At 46.2% G+C, this 21,950-nt stretch overlaps 1 protein-coding gene and 1 pseudogene across 2 annotated transcripts; both read left to right on the forward strand.

Annotated features, from left to right (window-relative positions):
• Positions 1-3,655: 3,655 nt before the first annotated feature.
• LOC308171151 (inverted formin-2-like) lies at positions 3,656-21,466 on the forward strand (the record flags this gene model as incomplete). Its single annotated transcript, XM_080546007.1, has 5 exons — positions 3,656-3,866; positions 4,441-4,710; positions 11,952-13,582; positions 20,783-20,889; positions 21,214-21,466. 5 exons carry the CDS (start codon positions 3,656-3,658, stop codon positions 21,464-21,466), a joined length of 2,472 nt encoding a protein of 823 aa, XP_080402133.1.
• On the forward strand, positions 8,983-9,848 carry LOC308170871 (chromobox protein homolog 1-like; annotated as a pseudogene). The gene has a single exon. The product of its transcript is annotated as a chromobox protein homolog 1-like (transcript).
• Positions 21,467-21,950: the final 484 nt, after the last annotated feature.

The following is a 21,950-nucleotide window of genomic DNA, read 5'->3' on the forward strand; positions in this document are numbered from 1 at the left end:
AGGTAAGCACTGTCAGGTGTTTGTCGCCATTCTGTGCTTTTGATGACATTTCGCCTGTGTCTGTTCTGCATTTAGATAGATAGACTTTATTTGTCATTGCTACAGTACAGGTACCAAACAACGAAATTTAGGAGGGGAGGCTCCCCTGGTGTTTAGGAAAGGAAAAAGAAACACATTTTAGAAAAAGCATAGATGCATAAAATCACAAGAAGGTAAGGAGCTGGTTTACATCAATAAAGGCTATGTACACAATACACTGTACTATACTGCACAGATAGTCAACTAGGGTTGTCATATTGCACAAGAAAGTATTTTTTCACATTATTTTAAAGTGTCACAGTTTGCAGGCTTGAAAATGTACATGTTTGTGCCTCAGCACTAGCTGCCATACAATCCGTCCGGACTGTCCTGGGCCCAGAACTTAGGCCTTTTCTGTGTTCAGGGCCTTGACGGCCCTGTGGTAGAAGCTGTTCTTCAGTCTGTTTGTCTTAGCGGCCGGGGTCCTGTACCTCCTGTTCGAGGGCAGCTTGACAAAGTGTTCGTGCCCAGGGTGGGTCGGGTCCTTGGAGATCTTGGAGGCCCTCCTGAGACAGCGTGTTTTGTTCAGCTCCTCCAGAGAGGGGAGGGGGGCGCCGGTGATCTTCTGTGCTGTTCTCACGACTCTCTGTAGCTCGTTTCTCTCCGCTGTTGTGCAGCTGTGGAACCAGTTGGAGATGCCGAAGGTGAGGATGCTCTCCACTGCGCCGTGGTAGAAGGCCACCAGTATCTCCTTCTTGTTGTGTTGTTTCCTGAGGCATCTCAGGGTGTATAGCCGCTGTTGTGCCCTCTTGATGGTGCCTTTAGTGTTGTCCTTCCAGGCCAGGTCATCCCGCATGTTGTGTCCCAGGAATCGGAGGGTTGAGACTATCTCCACGCTCTCTCCGTCGATGAGCAGGGGCAGGATCTCGGACTTTTTCCTCCTGAAGTCTACGATGAATTCCTGGGTCTTTGACTTGTTTAGCAGCAGGTTGTTAACCTTGCACAGCTTGCTCAATTGCTCTACCTCATCCCTGTACGCCGCCTCGTCCCCCCCCGAGATACATCCCACCACGGTGGTGTCGTCTGCAAACTTTACGATGTAGTTGCTGGGGTGGATGGGGGTGAAGTCGTGGGTGTAGAGGTTGTAGAGGATGGGGCTTAGACATTTAAACATGTCTAACCGCACTAGTAATGCCTAACAAAACTGCTAGTGCCATATAGCTGATCTAGCTCATATTTGGTTGCTAGTAGGCTATGCTAATTCTATTGCTAATACAGATAATGTCTCATAAGGTGCTAACATTCTTATCAGAAAAGCTGGCTGTGTTTGACCTTGGGAGAACGCAATGTTGCTGTTTGGCCACTCACGGGAAAACTTGGATGACTTTGACTTACTTTTCTCTTCTTAGAATTGTTTTTCCTTATATCCATCTTGGTGGATGATCTAAATATCGTCTTGCCTCAGTCTGAATGTTTTGAATCTGCGTGCGTGTCTGATGCTGCTGCTGCCGTGTTAAAAACAGAAGTAAAACGCGGAGTGGACTTCTGGATATGGGCAATCCCCTACTCATAAAGTGGAACGGATTTGATTGTGAAGCAATGAAAATAACGCTGACCAGTCATGCAACATATTTTTGATGGCAAATGTGGGGGGGTCCAAACGACCTTGTTTCAAAGGTGGGGGGGACACGTCCCCCCCCAAATATATGGTGGTGACGCCCATGCTTCTGGGAGTGAAATCCACAGACGCAACGCCGTGGCCCACCAAACAGCAATGTCTGGCCATGTGCCTGCGCTGGACATTTCTGTAATCAAATGGAATGCTCAATTTCCTTGCATATACAATCTAGCGGCTAAATGTACTGAACAGCTTCGACATCCTTCTGAACCCCTCCCAATACCCACAGACACAGGATGGTAAGTAGAAGCTAGGCCTATTTAATTAAGTTGGTTGCAAAATGCATAGTATAATTCTTTAAATAGGCCTATCCTTTTTGAATAACCTAAAATGCTTGTCTAAATTGCGAAATGTAGACTATGGCCGCCGCCCATCATAGGCTAATAATAATTATCATCATCATAATAACAATAATAATTATTAGGCTATAATAACAACAATGATGAAAACAACAGGATAACATTTAAACCTTCCTACTTTTCAGTTAATCTGGCTGTTGATGTCATTTTGTCATAAAAAAAAAAATAGGCCATCACTGATTCATTATCACTCATTCCGTCCTCTCAGCGCTTGAAGAATATGCCGAACCGGCCATCCAGACCATCATTGGTCATTTTGGCCAAGAAATGACCAGCGATGATGACTCAGCACCAGCCACAGCCCCGGTCATCGATGCCACAAACGTGCAACGAGATGCCATCGGTGTCATGACAGCGCTTCGTGGTTATGGGGGCTTGCGTTTCTCAACAGCCTGCGAAGTCCTCATCCGAGACTTCAGCGAAATTTACCCAGAGTGGGCCACACTGGCCAACATAGCCTGCTTGATTCCCGTCTCCAGTGTGCCTGCAGAGAGAGGATTCTCTCTGCAGAACCGAATTAAAACTGCGCACAAAGTCGCCTTGGGGAGGGCAAGGTCACACGGCTAATGCGCATTGCAAGTTGCGGGAGACACTTTGCACCTTTGATTTCAAGTCCGCAGCTGCACGCTTCAATGCTGCCAAAAAGCGACGTAATAAGTAGCTGAATGATATGAGCAGCCATTGTTATTTTTTCAACTCTAATAAACATGTTCATGGAAACCCAGTGGAGGGTATCAAACGTAACTGGCCTGCTCTGGTGATGGAGCTAAATGAAGAGGCTGTGGGAGGAAATGCCCAAGCCCAAGGCCTCCTAGGTCAAATCCAGCCGTATAGCTTTATCGCCTGGACTCACGCACTGGCTGATGTGCTACCGGTGATGACCAAATTGAACTTGGTTTTCCAGAAAGACGACGTAAATCTGGCCATGATCCGACCAATGGTTCACGCATCCGTAGCGGCACTAACACAGCTACGAGATGCCCCAGGCCCAGAAGAAGTTAAGTTCCAGGCGGACTGCCAAGACGGCCTGTACAATGATGTCAGAGTGACACATGTAGGTGACCAGTCCGTTCAGGCGTTTAAAAATGCCCGAGCACGTTACATCCAGCATCGAGTAGATGCACTACACGAGTGATTCCCCGAAGATTCCCTAGATGTACTGAACAGCTTCGACATCCTTCTGAACCCCTCCCAATACCCACAGACGCAGGATGGTAAGTAGAAGCTAGGCCTATTTAATTAAGTTGGTTGCAAAATGCATAGTATAATTCTTTAAATAGGCCTATCCTTTTTGAATAACCTAAAATGCTTGTCTAAATTGCGAAATGTAGACTATGGCCGCCGCCCATCATAGGCTAATAATAATTATCATCATCATAATAACAATAATAATTATTAGGCTATAATAACAACAATGATGAAAACAACAGGATAACATTTAAACCTTCTTACTTTTCAGTTAATCTGGCTGTTGATGTCATTTTGTCATAAAAAAAAAATAGGCCATCACTGATTCATTATCACTCATTCCGTCCTCTCAGCGCTTGAAGAATATGCCGAACCGGCCATCCAGACCATCATTGGTAATTTTGGCCAAGAAATGACCAGCGATGATGACTCAACACCAGCCACAGGCCCGGTCATCGATGCCACAAACGTGCAACGAGATGCCATCGGTGTCATGACAGCGCTTCGTGGTTATGGGGGCTTGCGTTTCTCAACAGCCTGCGAAGTCCTCATCCGAGACTTCAGCGAAATTTACCCAGAGTGGGCCACACTGGCCAACATAGCCTGCTTGATTCCCGTCTCCAGTGTGCCTGCAGAACCGAATTAAAACTGCGCACCGAAGTCGCCTTGGGGAGGGCAAGGTCACACGGCTAATGCGCATTGCAAGTTGCGGAGAGACACTTTGCACCTTTGATTTCAAGTCCGCAGCTGCACGCTTCAATGCTGCCAAAAAGCGACGTAATAAGTAGCTGAATGATATGAGCAGCCATTGTTATTTTTTTGTTTATTTTCAGAGTTTTTACTCTAGGCTATTTTATTTAAGGCTATCCCCTATCTGAGAAAAGGCATAGGCGTATGCGCATTGCAAGTTCATTTAAATCCTATGTTAGAAAGGTTCCAATATTGAACGTGCCACTCTGCTGGCCCACGACTCACAAATGGACTCCGCTGAACGTTTGATGGAGCGCCTGCTCTCTTCCATGAGACAACAGATCTCAGCCAGTCCCAAGACCAAGACCACCAACAGGGCAATCCAGACAGACTTGCTCGGCAGCACAACCAACCAATCAGACATGGCTTCCGTAACTCCCCCTCCTCCCCCTTCACTTCCTGCTGCTACCCCAAACCCTCCTCCTCCCCCACCCCCACCCCTGCCAGGCACCACTTATGGTGCATCACTTCTGGCACACTTTTGGTGCGCCACCCCTGGTGCACCCCCACCACCTCCTCCTTTACCTGGGATGCCACCTCCTCCTCCACCACCTCTACCAGGGATGGGGCAGGGAGGTCCACCTCCTCCCCCTCCCCTGCCTGGTATGGGCCCCCCACCTCCCCCTCCCCTGCCTGATATGGGCCCCCTACCTCCCCCTCCCCTGCCTGGTATGGGCCCCCCTCCCCCACCACCCCCTCCCCCAGGTATTGGAGGAGGTATTATTGTGCCCCAGAACGTGCAGTTCTTGGGGGCATCCTACTACGCTCCTCTCCCCAAGGCCAGCCGCTGTCCCACACTGCGCATGAAGAAGCTCAACTGGCAGAAGCTGCCCTCCAGAGAGGTGTCTGAAAGCCAATCCATGTGGTCGTCAGTGCAGTCTGATTCCCTGGAACCTGACTACTCCAGCATTGAGGAGCTCTTCTGTCTGCCAGTGACTGACTCAAAGGCCAAAAGTACCAACACTACGGTCAAACGAGAGCCCAAAGAGATATCCTTCATTGATGCCAAGAAAAATCTAAATTTGAACATATTCTTGAAGCAGTTCAGATGCTCACATAAAGACTTTGTAGCTATGATCCAAAATGGGGACCGTTCCAAGTTTGACGTCGAGGTGCTGAAACAGATGCAGACGTTACTGCCGGAGAAACATGAGATTGAGAACCTCAAGTCATACCAAGGGGAGATAGAGAAGCTGGCCGGTGTGGATCGGTTCTACCTCGAGCTCCTATCAGTTTCATGCTACACCATGAGGATCGAGTGCATGCTTCTCTGTGAGGAGACCGCTTCTGTGTTAAAGATGCTGCAACCCAAAGCTGAGCTGCTGGACGCAGCCTGTGAGAGTTTGATGGAGAGCACTCGCCTTCCAAGTTTCTGCAAGCTCATACTTGACATTGGAAACTTCCTCAACTATGGGAGTCACACAGGCAATGCAGATGGCTTCAAGATCAGCACCTTGCTGAAGCTCACAGAAACCAAAGCCAACAAGTCCCGTATCACATTGCTCCATCACATCCTGGAGGAGGCGGAGAAAACCCATGCTGACTTGCTGAACCTTCCGGATGATCTAGAGATCTGTGAAAAGGCTGCTGGAATAAATGTGGATTCTATTCAGGCGGAGTCGAGCTCACTGGTCAAACGGTTGAAGGGTTCTGAGAAAAAAGTGTCCTCTTCTTCTCAGGAGGATATCAAGCAGCAGTATCTCACTGCTATGAAGGGGAACCTGGAGGCCTGTGAGGAGCTGCAGGAGCTCTTTGCCTCCATCGAAAAGAAGAAGGAAGAGCTAGCAGAGTATCTGTGTGAGGACACGTCCCGCCTCTCACTAGAGGAGCTGTTCAACACCATCAAGACCTTCAGAGGACTCTTCCTTAAAGCAATCAAGGACAACCAGACCTGGAGAGAGCAGGCCATCAAGGCAGAGAAGAGGAAGAAACAGCAAGAGGAGGATGACGCCAAGAGACCGAGGGGGGAGAACGGAAAAATAATTCGTAAAGCCCCCCCCAGTTCAGGAGGAGGGCTGCATCATAGACCACCTGTTGGCTGACATCAAGAAGGGCTATGCACTAAGGAAGACCACCAGGGCCCAGGCAGACAGGGGCAGCCTGCCCTCTAATGACAAGAAAAGGGATAGCACCCAGCCTGAACATGCCAAGCTTGAGCGATCATCAGCCGTAGATACCCAAGATGGCATAGAAGTGGACAAGGTGGCATCAACCATTCAGCAAGGATCGCAGGACAGACTGCCACACACAGGGGAGTCCACATCAGGCCTTCCAACAGGACTCAAACTGGATTCATCAGAGACCATCGCCCCCCTCAATCCTGGATTGGATCCCCTGCTCAAGGAGGGATCTTCAGAGAGAGATGAGGGCATGGCTACTGAATCCGGGGTTGAGGTTAAGGATGTGAACCGTAACGAAGTATCCTCTACTGGGGATGCTACTAGGGAAGGAAACACAGAAACAAAGGTGATGGATCAGAGAGGGGCTGATGGAACGGTGGTGGATGGGTGTCCAGTGTCAGCACCTACCTTGGCCACAGTTGACGGAGACACAAAGTCCAAAGAAAAGACGCAGCATTTGAAATCTTCCCGGACACGTTGACCGACACCAATTTTTTCTAACGGAAACCCTGACACACACACAATAACTTGTGTACGTTCGTACACAACAAACAAAACCACACTAACAAAAAACAAACAAACAAGCTTCTAACAAAGCTAGATAGCTAACAAGCCAACACCTGTGTGGCTAGCCTAGTAAACACTGACACAGCTTAGCATGTAACTCAGTACACTAGTTAACAAACTAACACGTTTGGCTATGGAATGTGATTACATAGTTAACAAACTAACATGTTTGGCTATGGAATGTAACCTACTACATAGTTAACAAACTAACACATTTGGCTATGCCATGTAACTCACTGTCGGTGTGTCGGCAATAAACATACAAACTTGTACATACACACAGCTTAGTAAACAATGCAGGGGGGTATTCCACGTACGTTGATTAGTATATCAGCGATTAAAATAAAAGCCGCGTTCAGGCAACTCGTGAATGGGATTCAAGCCTCAGGTGATTCCTCGAACGAGGATCAGGCTTATGTCATCAGTGTTCACAGAAGACGAAAAATAAGATGTAAAATAGTGCAATACTGCCGCAATTAACAAGGCGAGGGAAATGGTTTGGCAAGAAATTGCTGACCGATTAAATGCGTAGGTCATACTAGCCCCAGTTATTGTTAAATGTTCATATTTTAATGAATGAATATTTACTACTGTGGTGATATCAGTAGCAGGCTACATATAGTCATATTGTCACGATGACATAGTGGTTTTGACCGCTGCCATAGTATTAAATCATCATTTTAAGATGATGGTTCAAATCCCTCTTCAGACACACTTTTTACTGCATTTCGTTGTCTGAATCTAATCTAAAATCTCATCTAAAAAAGTATGTAGGCTATAAAATGATGGTGTAGAGTAGACTCAGAGGATGTGTCAGAGTTGACTGAAGATGGTGCCGTTGCTGATGACAGCGAGGACACACAAGTAAAACAGCTCCAGATTAACCAGTTTCTGATCAACCAGATGGAGAATCCACAGACCATGCCAAAGTACCAGAGGAACTAGCAGAAGCCTCAGATCTGTATGACTCCCACCATAACCGGGAGAAATGCAAGTGAATTACTCCAGATCATAGCTCAGCGCTTGGAGGCAGAGAAGACAACCTTGGTAGATGACCGGACAGCAGCACTCTGGCCACAGTACATGGAGATGATTGACCTAGTCAGTGCATTCATCAGATTGGAGAAAACTGGAAATTGGGATCAGCACCTTGATACCCTGACAGACATGATGCCATTCATTCCGGCTGCCTCCGGACATAGCTTGTATGTGAAATATACAATAATCCTATAATTCTATACCCGCACCTGCTAACTGTAACTTGAATACACAGCGAAAATGTGGGCCAAATACAATTCTCTTCGTCGTTGATTTGAATGTGAACGATTGATAGCTTTTCCAAATGTCTCTTAACTTTTTCAAGATCTTTGATGGTATTACAAACATGTATTTGATGACATCATTGGTTATTTATTGTTTAACAGATATTATTATTGACAAAATACTAGTGTTCCTTATTTATTTTACATAAATGAATATTCAGATCTTTTCCATACCTCCAGAAAATGCGCCAAATAGAAGACACACATCCCCAAGTTAACAAAAGATTTCTGGAAGATGGTCTGCAAGTTGTTCATACGTCAAATTAATACTAGGCTGGACTATCCCCCGACCTTGTAATAGAACAAGCCCTCATGCGAAGTATGAAACACAACGTTTGGTTCTAGTGGATGTGGGTTCTTTCCAACCCTGCAACATCTGTAATCAACAATGCAATGAAAGAAGTGACAGGGGTAAACTATGAAACTAGTGAACAGCACAAGGACCGTTCTGCATCAACACAGGAAAGAGACAACGCAGACACTAAATAAACAGACATAGGCAGACATCAAAATACTTGATGATACTTGATTGTTGGAGTCACAAAATCTGTTGCCGGGTATGAACACCTTCAACACCTAATCACTGGTGTGACAGCCCATAATACGGTGAATGTGGACCATTCAAAAGAGGTTGGTAGAAGGGTCTTAAATCTCACAACATAGCTATCTATCTCACGGCATTTGATAACAATGTCGAAGCGAGAGGCGTTTATAGCTTCGGTCTGCAAAGAGAATGTGGAGGACTTTCTACATTTTGAAAAACTCCACGTAACTTTGGAAAGATTACACCACGATTATGAACAGCCTTCATTTAAAGGACATGGTAGGGAAAAAGGTGACAGAATATACCTTCAAGAGGAAAGCACATGCAGTCACCATGGATTACAAATCCACAGTCAAACTGAACAAATTATCTGAAGCCTTCCAAGTATGAACAAATCCACAGTCAAACTGAACAAATTATCTGAAGCCTTCCAAGTATGAACTCTGAGCCCCCCAAAGAAGAGGTCAAGCTGGTGCCCACTGCGGGGAAGAAGCAGAACAAGAAGAAGGTGGAGGAGGTGGCAGAGGAGGAGGAGGAAGAGTATGTGGTGGAGAAGGTTCTAGACCGCATGGTGGTCAAGGATCGGGTGGAGTTCCTGCTCAAGTGGAAAGGCTTCTCAGACGATGACAACACGTGGGAGCCGCAGGGCAACCTGGACTGGCCGGACCTCATCGCCGAGTACATGCAGAACCACAAGCCCACAGAGAGCGACAACAAGAAAGAGACCGCGGGAGGGAAGAGGAAGACGACGGACCGACTAGAGCCCCCCAAAGAAGAGGCCAAGCTGGTGCCCACTGCAGGGAAGAAGCAGAACAAGAAGGTGGAGGAGGTGGCAGAGGAGGAGGAGGAAGAGTATGTGGTGGAGAAGTTTCTAGACCGCAGGATGGTCAAGGGTCGGGTGGAGTTCCTGCTCAAGTGGAAAGGCTTCTCAGACGATGACAACACGTGGGAGCCGCAGGGCAACCTGGACTGCCCAGATCTCATCGCCGAGTACATGCAGAACCACAAGCCCACCGAGAGCGACAACAAGAAAGAGACCGCGGGAGGGAAGAGGAAGACGACGGACCCTGAGGAGGCGGGAGGAGAGGAGAGCCGGCCCAAGAAGAGGAAAGACGAGGCAGAGAAACCGCGGGGCTTCGCCAGAGGCCTTAATCCGGAACGCATCATAGGAGCCACAGACTCATGTTCCTCATGAAATGGAAGAACTCTGATGAGATGGACCTGGTCCCGGCCAAGGAGGCCAAAATCAAGTGTCCCAAGGTGCTCATCTACTTCTACCAGGAACGTCTGACGTGGCACTAAAGTGGAAGGAGGGGAGTGGGTCGTCCGCGGGGGGGCGGAGGAGGGGTTGGGGGGAGGGGTGTGGCTTCTTTCATTACTACTCTTTCACGCTACACAGTATTCATATGACGTTTATTGGTTCTTACTAAAGTGTTACATTGACTCATGTCTCTCGGTTTATGGCGTCACGGTTTTCCAGGGGTTACTTTTAATTGTTTGATGTTTTTGGACAATAAATCTTTTTTTTTTGTTAAAAAAATAAATATATATATATATATATATATATCTTTATTTGCGTTCACATTTTACAATACACCTGGATGGCAGCAGTGTTCTTCTCTTTTCAACTCTAATAAACATGTTCATGGAACCCCAGTGGAGGGTATCAAACGTAACTGGCCTGCTCTGGTGATGGAGCTAAATGAAGAGGCTGTGGGAGGAAATGCCCAAGCCCAAGGCCTCCTAGGTCAAATCCAGCCGTATAGCTTTATCGCCTGGACTCACGCACTGGCTGATGTGCTACCGGTGATGACCAAATTGAACTTGGTTTTCCAGAAAGACGACGTAAATCTGGCCATGATCCGACCAATGGTTCACGCATCCGTAGCGGCACTAACACAGCTACGAGATGCCCCAGTCCCAGAAGAAGTTAAGTTCCAGGCAGACTGCCAAGACGGCCTGTACAATGATGTCAGAGTGACACATGTAGGTGACCGGTCCGTTCAGGCGTTTAAAAATGCCAGAGCACGCTACATCCAGCATCTAGTAGATGCACTACACAAGTGATTCCCCGAAGATTCCCTAGATGTACTGAACAGCTTCGACATCCTTCTGAACCCCTCCCAATACCCACAGACGCAGGATGGTAAGTAGAAGCTAGGCCAATTTAATTAAGTTGGTTGCAAAATGCATAGTATAATTCTTTAAATAGGCCTATCCTTTTTGAATAACCTAAAATGCTTGTCTAAATTGCGAAATGTAGACTATGGCCGCCGCCCATCATAGGCTAATAATAATTATCATCATCATAATAACAATAATAATTATTAGGCTATAATAACAACAATGATGAAAACAACAGGATAACATTTAAACCTTCCTACTTTTCAGTTAATCTGGCTGTTGATGTCATTTTGTCATAAAAAAAAAACAGGCCATCACTGATTCATTATCACTCATTCCGTCCACTCAGCGCTTGAAGAATATGCCGAACCGGCCATCCAGACCATCATTGGTCATTTTGGCCAAGAAATTACCAGCGATGATGACTCAGCACCAGCCACAGCCCCGGTCATCGATGCCACAAACGTGCAACGAGATGCCATCGGTGTCATGACAGCGCTTCGTGGTTATGGGGGCTTGCGTTTCTCAACAGCCTGCGAAGTCCTCATCCGAGACTTCAGCGAAATTTACCCAGAGTGGGCCACACTGGCCAACATAGCCTGCTTGATTCCCGTCTCCAGTGTGCCTGAACCCAATTAAAACTGCGCACCGAAGTCGCCTTGGGGAGGGCAAGGTCACACGGCTAATGCGCATTGCAAGTTGCGGAGAGACACTTTGCACCTTTGATTTCAAGTCCGCAGCTGCACGCTTCAATGCTTTCAAAAAGCGACGTAATAAGTAGCTGAATGATATGAGCAGCCATTGTTATTTTTTTGTTTATTTTCAGAGTTTTTACTCTAGGCTATTTTATTTAAGGCTATCCCCTATCTGAGAAAAGGCATAGGCGTATGCGCATTGCAAGTTCATTTAAATCCTATGTTAGAAAGGTTCCAATATTGAACGTGCCACTCTGCTGGCCCACGACTCACAAATGGACTCCGCTGAACGTTTGATGGAGCGCCTGCTCTCTTCCATGAGACAACAGATCTCAGCCAGTCCCAAGACCAAGACCACCAACAGGGCAATCCAGACAGACTTGCTCGGCAGCACAACCAACCAATCAGACATGGCTTCCGTAACTCCCCCTCCTCCCCCTTCCACTTCCTGCTGCTACCCCAAACCCTCCTCCTCCCCCACCCCCACCCCTGCCAGGCACCACTTATGGTGCACCACTTATGGCACACTTTTGGTGCGCCACCCCTGGTGCACCCCCACCACCTCCTCCTTTACCTGGGATGCCACCTCCTCCTCCACCACCTCTACCAGGGATGGGGCAGGGAGGTCCACCTCCTCCCCCTCCCCTGCCTGGTATGGGCCCCCCACCTCCCCCTCCCCTGCCTGGTATGGGCCCCCCACCTCCCCCTCCCCTGCCTGGTATGGGTCCCCCTCCCCCACCACCCCCTCCCCCAGGTATTGGAGGAGGTATTATTGTGCCCCAGAACGTGCAGTTCTTGGGGGCATCCTACTACGCTCCTCTCCCCAAGGCCAGCCGCTGTCCCACACTGCGCATGAAGAAGCTCAACTGGCAGAAGCTGCCCTCCAGAGAGGTGTCTGAAAGCCAATCCATGTGGTCGTCAGTGCAGTCTGATTCCCTGGAACCTGACTACTCCAGCATTGAGGAGCTCTTCTGTCTGCCAGTGACTGACTCAAAGGCCAAAAGTACCAACACTACGGTCAAACGAGAGCCCAAAGAGATATCCTTCATTGATGCCAAGAAAAATCTAAATTTGAACATATTCTTGAAGCAGTTCAGATGCTCACATAAAGACTTTGTAGCTATGATCCAAAATGGGGACCGTTCCAAGTTTGACGTCGAGGTGCTGAAACAGATGCAGACGTTACTGCCGGAGAAACATGAGATTGAGAACCTCAAGTCATACCAAGGGGAGATAGAGAAGCTGGCCGGTGTGGATCGGTTCTACCTCGAGCTCCTATCAGTTTCATGCTACACCATGAGGATCGAGTGCATGCTTCTCTGTGAGGAGACCGCTTCTGTGTTAAAGATGCTGCAACCCAAAGCTGAGCTGCTGGACGCAGCCTGTGAGAGTTTGATGGAGAGCACTCGCCTTCCAAGTTTCTGCAAGCTCATACTTGACATTGGAAACTTCCTCAACTATGGGAGTCACACAGGCAATGCAGATGGCTTCAAGATCAGCACCTTGCTGAAGCTCACAGAAACCAAAGCCAACAAGTCCCGTATCACATTGCTCCATCACATCCTGGAGGAGGCGGAGAAAACCCATGCTGACTTGCTGAACCTTCCGGATGATCTAGAGATCTGTGAAAAGGCTGCTGGAATAAATGTGGATTCTATTCAGGCGGAGTCGAGCTCACTGGTCAAACGGTTGAAGGGTTCTGAGAAAAAAGTGTCCTCTTCTTCTAAGGAGGATATCAAGCAGCAGTATCTCACTGCTATGAAGGGGAACCTGGAGGCCTGTGAGGAGCTGCAGGAGCTCTTTGCCTCCATCGAAAAGAAGAAGGAAGAGCTAGCAGAGTATCTGTGTGAGGACACGTCCCGCCTCTCACTAGAGGAGCTGATCAACACCATCAAGACCTTCAGAGGACTCTTCCTTAAAGCAATCAAGGACAACCAGACCTGGAGAGAGCAGGCCATCAAGGCAGAGAAGAGGAAGAAACAGCAAGAGGAGGATGACGCCAAGAGACCGAGGGGGGAGAACGGAAAAATAATTCGTAAAGCCCCCCCAGTTCAGGAGGAGGGCTGCATCAAAGACCACCTGTTGGCTGACATCAAGAAGGGCTATGCACTAAGGAAGAACACCAGGGCCCAGGCAGACAGGGGCAGCCTGCCCTCTAATGACAAGAAAAGGGATAGCACCCAGCCTGAACATGCCAAGCTTGAGCGATCATCAGCCGTAGATACCCAAGATGGCATAGAAGTGGACAAGGTGGCATCAACCATTCAGCAAGGATCGCAGGACAGACTGCCACACACAGGGGAGTCCACATCAGGCCTTCCAACAGGACTCAAACTGGATTCATCAGAGACCATCGCCCCCCTCAATCCTGGATTGGATCCCCTGCTCAAGGAGGGATCTTCAGAGAGAGATGAGGGCATGGCTACTGAATCCGGGGTTGAGGTTAAGGATGTGAACCGTAACGAATTATCCTCTACTGGGGATGCTACTAGGGAAGGAAACACAGAAACAAAGGTGATGGATCAGAGAGGGGCTGATGGAACGGTGGTGGATGGGTGTCCAGTGTCAGCACCTACCTTGGCCACAGTTGACGGAGACATAAAGTCCAAAGAAAAGACGCAGCAAAGGAGTAGGGGTAGATTTCAACCATTATGGCTTGCGGCTCTGTTCGAAGGCCTTGGCTTCCAATCGAGTCACACTCGAAAATGAGCCATAGGGGTAGAAAAAGGAATCGGGATTGGCCCTTAATGTATTCCTCTCTACCGGTGCCATACTCTCACACATCCACCAGGGGGACCAAACACTTTTGAGATTGCCAGTCTCAAACCCTTCCAACCTCAAAGCCAGTGCTAATGCTTTTAGTACTTCTTCCTGCCAATTACAATAAATAAACATCAACAAATCTTTGGAAAAAATAAAAATAAATAAAAGAAAGGTTCCAATATTCTAAGTTCATGATTATTATATTTGGTTAGCATTTCCACCTTAAGAGCTAAGCTGTGCGTAATATCACCTGCCACCTTAAGTGCGCAGTGCATTCAGGACCGCATTGATTCAGATCGGAGAAGAAGTTGAAAGTACCACAAGTTTCTCATGTTACAACTCCAGTCAGTTAGCCAGCGGTGTGACATCAACAGTAAGGCAACAGTAACACTACTGTTATTTTATGAAACTCCATTGTCAGATGTTGTTGTAATTGTTATTTCATTTTTATGAATCTGTAATTATGAGTCAACGACGGGTTTTGCAAGAACCACACATACACCCATTGTAGTGTTTGCAATCATCCTACCCATGCCTGAACTGTACCCTGCCTGAACCCACTAAAGAAACCTGAGCACAAAGTCAATCTCCTGTCATGTGTGTCCTGATCGACGCCCCGGGGGCGAATGGAGCATACTCTCATTGAACTATTCAACTTATACAGTCCTTTCCCATAACCTCACTAACAGCCTATTTATTTTCAAAGTTTTATTCTATTTGATTTTATCTGATAAAAGGCATATGAACGGAAATTAGGCTAGCCTATGTGTCACGCCAGAAGCCTACATGTAACCTCTTGCACTTTTCAATAAAATGTTATAAATCTAGACATTGTGGTATTTCTTTATATACGTATCCCAGCCTGCCTATCAATTGTTTCTCAATAAACAGTTATGTTCTCCTCATTGTCTTACTCCCGAGTCCGATTAAGTATGATTTGACAGGCAGCTAAACTAAATGCCTTCCCAACCAGCGAGACCTGGTTATAGAAATGACGTTGTTTTATTGATAAAAAAGGGTAAAACTGGAAAGAGAAAATAGAAAACTCACATTAATCCCAAACAATTTAACAGACTTCAGTTAACGTAATGTGGAGTCCGTTCATTGATCGATGCAGTCTGTTCAGTTCCCAGTGTGGCGCGCGTTCAGCGCTGGACATATGGCATAGCGCGCATGCGAATCATGAAAGCCTATATTATTATATTTATTATATAGCTCGCATCTAATCGTATCGGATGAGAAATAGACATTAAACGGCATATATAGGCTACACAACAGTAATCACCGCGACAAACAGCTATATTATATTTTAATATGATGACCGGAATATCTCACGTTTGTCCGGTAAATTGAAATCTTCCCGGACACGTTGACCGACACCAATTTTTTCTAACGGAAACCCTGACACACACACAATAACTTGTGTACGTTCGTACACAACAAACAAAACCACACTAACAAAAAACAAACAAACAAGCTTCTAACAAAGCTAGATAGCTAACAAGCCAACACCTGTGTGGCTAGCCTAGTAAACACTGACACAGCTTAGCATGTAACTCAGTACACTAGTTAACAAACTAACACGTTTGGCTATGGAATGTGATTACATAGTTAACAAACTAACATGTTTGGCTATGGAATGTAACCTACTACATAGTTAACAAACTAACACATTTGGCTATGCCATGTAACTCACTGTCGGTGTGTCTGCAATAAACATACAAACTTGTACATACACACAGCTTAGTAAACAATGCAGGGGGGTATTCCACGTACGTTGATTAGTATATCAGCGATTAAAATAAAAGCCGCGTTCAGGCAACTCGTGAATGGGATTCAAGCCTCAGGTGATTCCTCGAACGAGGATCAGGCTTATGTCATCAGTGTTCACAGAAGACGAAAAATAAGATGTAAAATAGTGCAATACTGCTGCAATTAACAAGGCGAGGGAAATGGTTTGGCAAGAAATTGCTGACCGATTAAATGCGTAGGTCATACTAGCCCCAGTTATTGTTAAATGTTCATATTTTAATGAATGAATATTTACTACTGTGGTGATATCAGTAGCAGGCTACATATAGTCATATTGTCACGATGACATAGTGGTTTTGACCGCTGCCATAGTATTAAATCATCATTTTAAGACGATGGTTCAAATCCCTCTTCAGACACACTTTTTACTGCATTTCGTTGTCTGAATCTAATCTAAAATCTCATCTAAAAAAGTATGTAGGCTATAAAATGATGGTGTAGAGTAGACTCAGAGGATGTGTCAGAGTTGACTGAAGATGGTGCCGTTGCTGATGACAGCGAGGACACACAAGTAAAACAGCTCCAGATTAACCAGTTTCTGATCAGCCAGATGGAGAATCCACAGACCATGCCAAAGTACCAGAGGAACTAGCAGAAGCCTCAGATCTGTATGACAGTGTTATGGCTGCCACCATAACCGGGACAAAGCAAGTGAATTACTCCAGATCATAGCTCAGCGCTTGGAGGCAGAGAAGACAACCTTGGTAGATGACCGGACAGCAGCACTCTGGCCACAGTACATGGAGATGATTGACCTAGTCAGTGCATTCATCAGATTGGAGAAAACTGGAAATTGGGATCAGCACCTTGATAATTAATAATTAATACTAGGCTGGACTATCCCCCGACCTTGTAATAGAACAAGCCCTCATGCGAAGTATGAAACACCATGTTTGGTTCTAGTGGATGTGGGTTCTTTCCAACCCTGCAACATCTGAAATCAACAATGCAATAAAAGAAGTGACAGGGGTAAACTATGAAACTAGTGAACAGCACAAGGACCGTTCTGCATCAACACAGGAAAGAGACAACGCAGACACTAAATAAACAGACATAGGCAGACATCAAAATACTTGATGATACTTGATTGTTGGAGTCACAAAATCTGTTGCCGGGTATGAACACCTTCAACACCTAATCACTGGTGTGACAGCCCATAATACGGTGAATGTGGACCATTCAAAAGAGGTTGGTAGAAGGGTCTTAAATCTCACAACATAGCTATCTATCTCACGGCATTTGATAACAATGTCGAAGCGAGAGGCGTTTAAAGCTTCGGTCTGCAAAGAGAATGTGGAGGACTTTCTACATTTCGAAAAACTCCACGTAAGTTCTAACTTTGGAAAGATTACACCACGATTATGAACAGCCTTCATTTAAAGGACATGGTAGGGAAAAAGGTGACAGAATATACCTTCAAGAGGAAAGCACATGCAGTCACCATGGATTACAAATCCACAGTCAAACTGAACAAATTATCTGAAGACTTCCAAGTATGAACTCTGTGGGTATCCACCTGCGCTCTGCTCAAAAACAGTGTTTCTCCCAGTGAACAAACCCCAAATTGCAAAAGCAATATGGAACGCAGTCCCTCATGATGGTGCCAGAAAGAGACATCCCGTACTTTACTTTACTTTTATTTATTTGTATAGCACTTATTAAGACAGCAGTCACAAAGTGCTTCACAGTACATTTGGTAGAATATTGCATAACACAGCAATAAACAGCCAGTGTAATTCATAAAAAAGTAAACAAGCATTTCACACAAGCAATAAAACAAATGATAAAATGAACGAATGATAAAATCAATGCAAATATCAGAAGTAAAAAGAGAAAACAACGTATAAAAATGCCATCCTATATAAGTGGGTTTTTAAACGTTTTTTAAAAAGTGGTACAGACCCAGCTAACCTGACAGTGAGGGGGAGGCGATTCCATAATGTTGGAGCTCCAACAGTAAAAGCACGGCCACCCTTTGTTTTGAGCCAGGTGTGTTTTAAGGAGGGATTTAAAAATCTCCAGGGTCTGAGCGGCCCGTACGTGGAGGGGGATGCTGTTCCAAAGTTTAGGTGCAGCAGCCGCAAAGCCTCATGGTCATGGGTAAAGGTGAGCCCATGTGACTGTGGCGTCGTGTTGAAGACAGGCTGAAAGCGATGCAAATGACTCCACCCTGCCCCCACTGTGATAGATGACACCAGTCCAGTATGGAGGGTTACCTGCTGGTTGCCACCTCCAAAGTGAGTTTCTTTAATCTCTCTGCTATATTTACAAGAATAGTTCTCACTATAGTCTACGTCAGTCATGTCAAATTCAAATACACAGGGGGCCAAAATAAAAAATTGTTACAAGTGGAGGGCCGGGCTGGTTCAATGTTTATTAAAACTCGCAATTATTGCACATATTGAACCAATACCAATAACACAGCCTATATTGCACTTAACATTAATCATTAAATTAAATTAAGTAAAACATAAATAAAATCAGTTGCAATATTTTCTCAAGGCTCTTTCAGTAATGAATTGAAAACGTTTTTTTTTGTAAACAGCAAAATGTAATTTTCATTCAAAGCTCAATGGCAAGATAAATGCAAAAATGAAACAGCATGCATTAAAAAACAAATCAGTTTGCTGCTCTGATCCTCACCAATGACTGTCTTTTATAATAAAATTAGAAAAGTTAGTGCAAACGTGCAAAACAGTTGCATTAATTTCTTAGGCAACATTTCCCTGGGTCCATTCAACTGGAGAAAAAAATAATAATTCCCTTCAAAGAAATATCAAGTCCAAGTCCTTTCTGCTCACTTGTCTGAGGCTGAGCCCGATACTTGGTGTCTCATCTTGAGTACAAGTTCATTAATGTTTGGGGTCAGGCTCTGAGCTGAGGAAATCCTCAGGATTGAGTTCAGGTGTTCATCAGTAAGATGCACATGCCCAAGATGCTATGTGATATTTTGTTTAGTTTCATTAACGAAAACAGTAGTTCACACACGTATGTGCTGCCAAACATAGACAGCGTGCGAGCAACTTGGGTGCGCAGCTCAGGCATTGTGTCGGGGATGAAACGAGCAAACTCAGCAGCGCCACGGACGCCATTTTGCCTTCAGTGTGTCATTACAGCTCCATTTGGAGATTTGCTGATGCACTTTCCACGTCAACTGCAAATGGATTGCTGAGCAGTTGAAGCCTGCTTTTTTGGGCTTCAAAGTCGGAAAATCTCCGCCTGAATTCGGCGGTTTGTCAGCAAACTGTGTACTCGGGAATTGACGGCGATGTTCAGACCTCCACTGTGACTGTGCTGCTACTGCTCATGACTAGTACTGACGTGAGGAGAAGACGCGGGGTCGCGCTCGCTCGCGGGCACTCGGTACGCGCCAATGCACTCGCAGTGCATCTTGGGACTTGTAGTATTATGGTGCTGCGGGCACAGAATACTGCGGGCCGGTTTTAATAGTAATTAAATATCATCCCGCGGGCGAGAGAGAACTCATTCACGGGCCTGATCTGGTCCGCGGGCCTTGACTTTGACACATGTGGTCTACGTGAATAACTACGTCATTCTGGGTCAGGGTTTCTCTCAAACTCCTCAGTCTTTCAAACTGGTGCTTGATATTGTCGTGTTTCGTCCGTCTGATGTGCGTGGGTATAATGACTCACACGACAAGGGATTCTCCGTTTCTGGTTCTTTAGTGAACTTCTTAACACAATACACAATACAAGATACAACTAATTGTGTCCCAGATGGCAGGTTAATAGATGACGGGAAAACTAGCTCTGGCACAGAACAGCAGCTTTGCTGTCCATACCGATGAGCGTTGTTCCCTTTACTCCCTGTTTACGTAACCAAGGTAACGAGCTATCTCTCTCTCTGGGTGATCATGTGACATACAGTAACCAATCAACAATAACGGTAACATAAACACAACAACAACAACAGGGAAAGCCACCCATGGTGGACTGTCTCACACTATCCCCCTCCAAGAGTACTGAGTCCCTTCAGTACAGGTGACTTAACATTAACATGTCTAGGAATAGAACAGTTGACTCAATGAACATGTCTAAATTATTTGATTACTTACATCACATTCTTTGCAAACTCGTAGGCCCTATAGCTAAACAACAGTGAAACAATTAAAACACTTAACTACTTGTAAACAATTTTTACAGTAAAACATTTTTTTTTTCTTTATAATGCAAAACTTCTTGGATGAAGTAACCAATCTGCCGATAAACTAAACAGTCTCTCTTTCAATAACTAGTTCCTGAATCTCTCTGGCTTATTAACCATGCGTCCCTTAGATGTTTTAACAGTATTTTTTGGAGTGTCCTCTTGTCTTTTTTCCTGCTGACACCTTGGAGCTTTGAGATGAGGTTTCTCCTCTTGATCACATGACTCTCGAGAAGCTCCTTCCCCTGCTGGATCTTTATCATTGTCTTTCTGTAGTGGCAGCTCTGGTACCAACGGGACATCCTCTTCAGGTAGCTGTGTAGCTGGGTCTTGGCACTGCTGCAGCACTTGACTCCTTTGACGTTTTATCCCAGCAGGGACCACCTCACTATTGTATGGTTTAAGCCGATCATGGTGCATTATCTTTCTGCGCTTCAACCCTTGAATATCGTAGAGGACAGGACCACGGCATCCAGCCACAATCAAGGGGCCCTTCCAAGGTGCTTGAAGCTTGGGGCTTAATCCCTTCTTTTTCGTGTCATCCTTTACATACACCAAATCTCCAACGCTGTAAGAATGTTCTCGTGCTCGGACATCATACATCTTCTTCTGACGTTCTTGTGCAGTGCGGAGGTGCTCCCTCGCTGTGCTTTGTGCCTCCTTAAGTCCTTCTCCCAGGTTATGAAGGAAATCTGCTACCTCCATTCGGTCAGATTTGAGTTCTGCAGCCCCAGACTGGATATCCTGTGGTTGATGAACTTCTCGGCCAAACATGAGCCTGTTAGGTGTGAACCCTGTGATTGCATGGCGTGAGCTGCGGTAGGCTGAGGTGAGTAGTGACAGATGCTCATCCCAGTTCTTTTGGTTCTGGTCCACGTAGCATCGGATCATCTGGAGTAAAGTTCTGTTGAACCTTTCCACCTGTCCGTTAGAGGCAGGGTGGTAGGGGGTGGTCCTTGTCTTTGTGATCTGTAGGAGCTTGCATACATTCTGGAACAGGGAACTCTCAAAATTGCGACCTTGGTCAGTGTGCAACTCGAGGGGGGCTCCAAATCGGGCGATAAAGTCATACACAAGCCTCCTTGCTGTTGTTTCCGCCCCTTGGTCAGGAACAGCAAAGGCTTCGACCCATCGAGTAAACTGGTCAATTATGACGAGAATGTACTTGTTTCCAGAGCTGGATACAGGGAATGGCCCGAGGATGTCTACGTGGAGACGGTCCAAAGGTGCTCCAGCTTGGTAGCTTTGCAACTTGGCTCGTTTCACTGGTCCCGTAGTTTTGCATGCATTGCAGTGCTGGCATCTCTTCACAAACAGATGGACTTCTTCACCCATTCCATACCAGTGATAGCTCTGGCGTAAGCGCTCCAGTGTTTTTGCTTCCCCAAGATGACCAGATTGAGGAGGATTATGGCAAGCCTGCAGGACCTCTCTTTGCATGGAAGCTGGAACTAGTAGCAACACGGTTGGTTGTTGGGCTCCTACTCTCTCCCAGGAGTAGTAGAGAACTCCTTGCTGCAGCATGACCTGAGGCCAGCAGAGCCAGAACTTCCTCACTGCAGGGCTCTCAAGCATCACCTGATCTTTAGTAGGGAGGGTTCCTGATTCTTTCCATGTGTGGAGGGTGGAGAGGACAGGATCAGCTTTCTGAAGTTTGGCAAGCTCTTCCAATCTGACTGACTGCAGCCAGTTAACTACTGGAGTCTCCAGCATGGTTGTATGTGGTGGATCTGTTTCCATCGACTGAGTGTTATCACCACTGGTCTCACCAGACTCAATACTCCTAACTGCGAGCGGCACAACATCATCAACATCGTCTTCAAATCTTGTCCACTGCTCATGAAGT

The sequence above is a fragment of the Nansenia antarctica genome (assembly GCF_963989245.1).
Source record: "Nansenia antarctica genome assembly, chromosome: 15".
In the NCBI taxonomy this organism is placed as follows: domain Eukaryota; kingdom Metazoa; phylum Chordata; class Actinopteri; order Argentiniformes; family Microstomatidae; genus Nansenia; species Nansenia antarctica.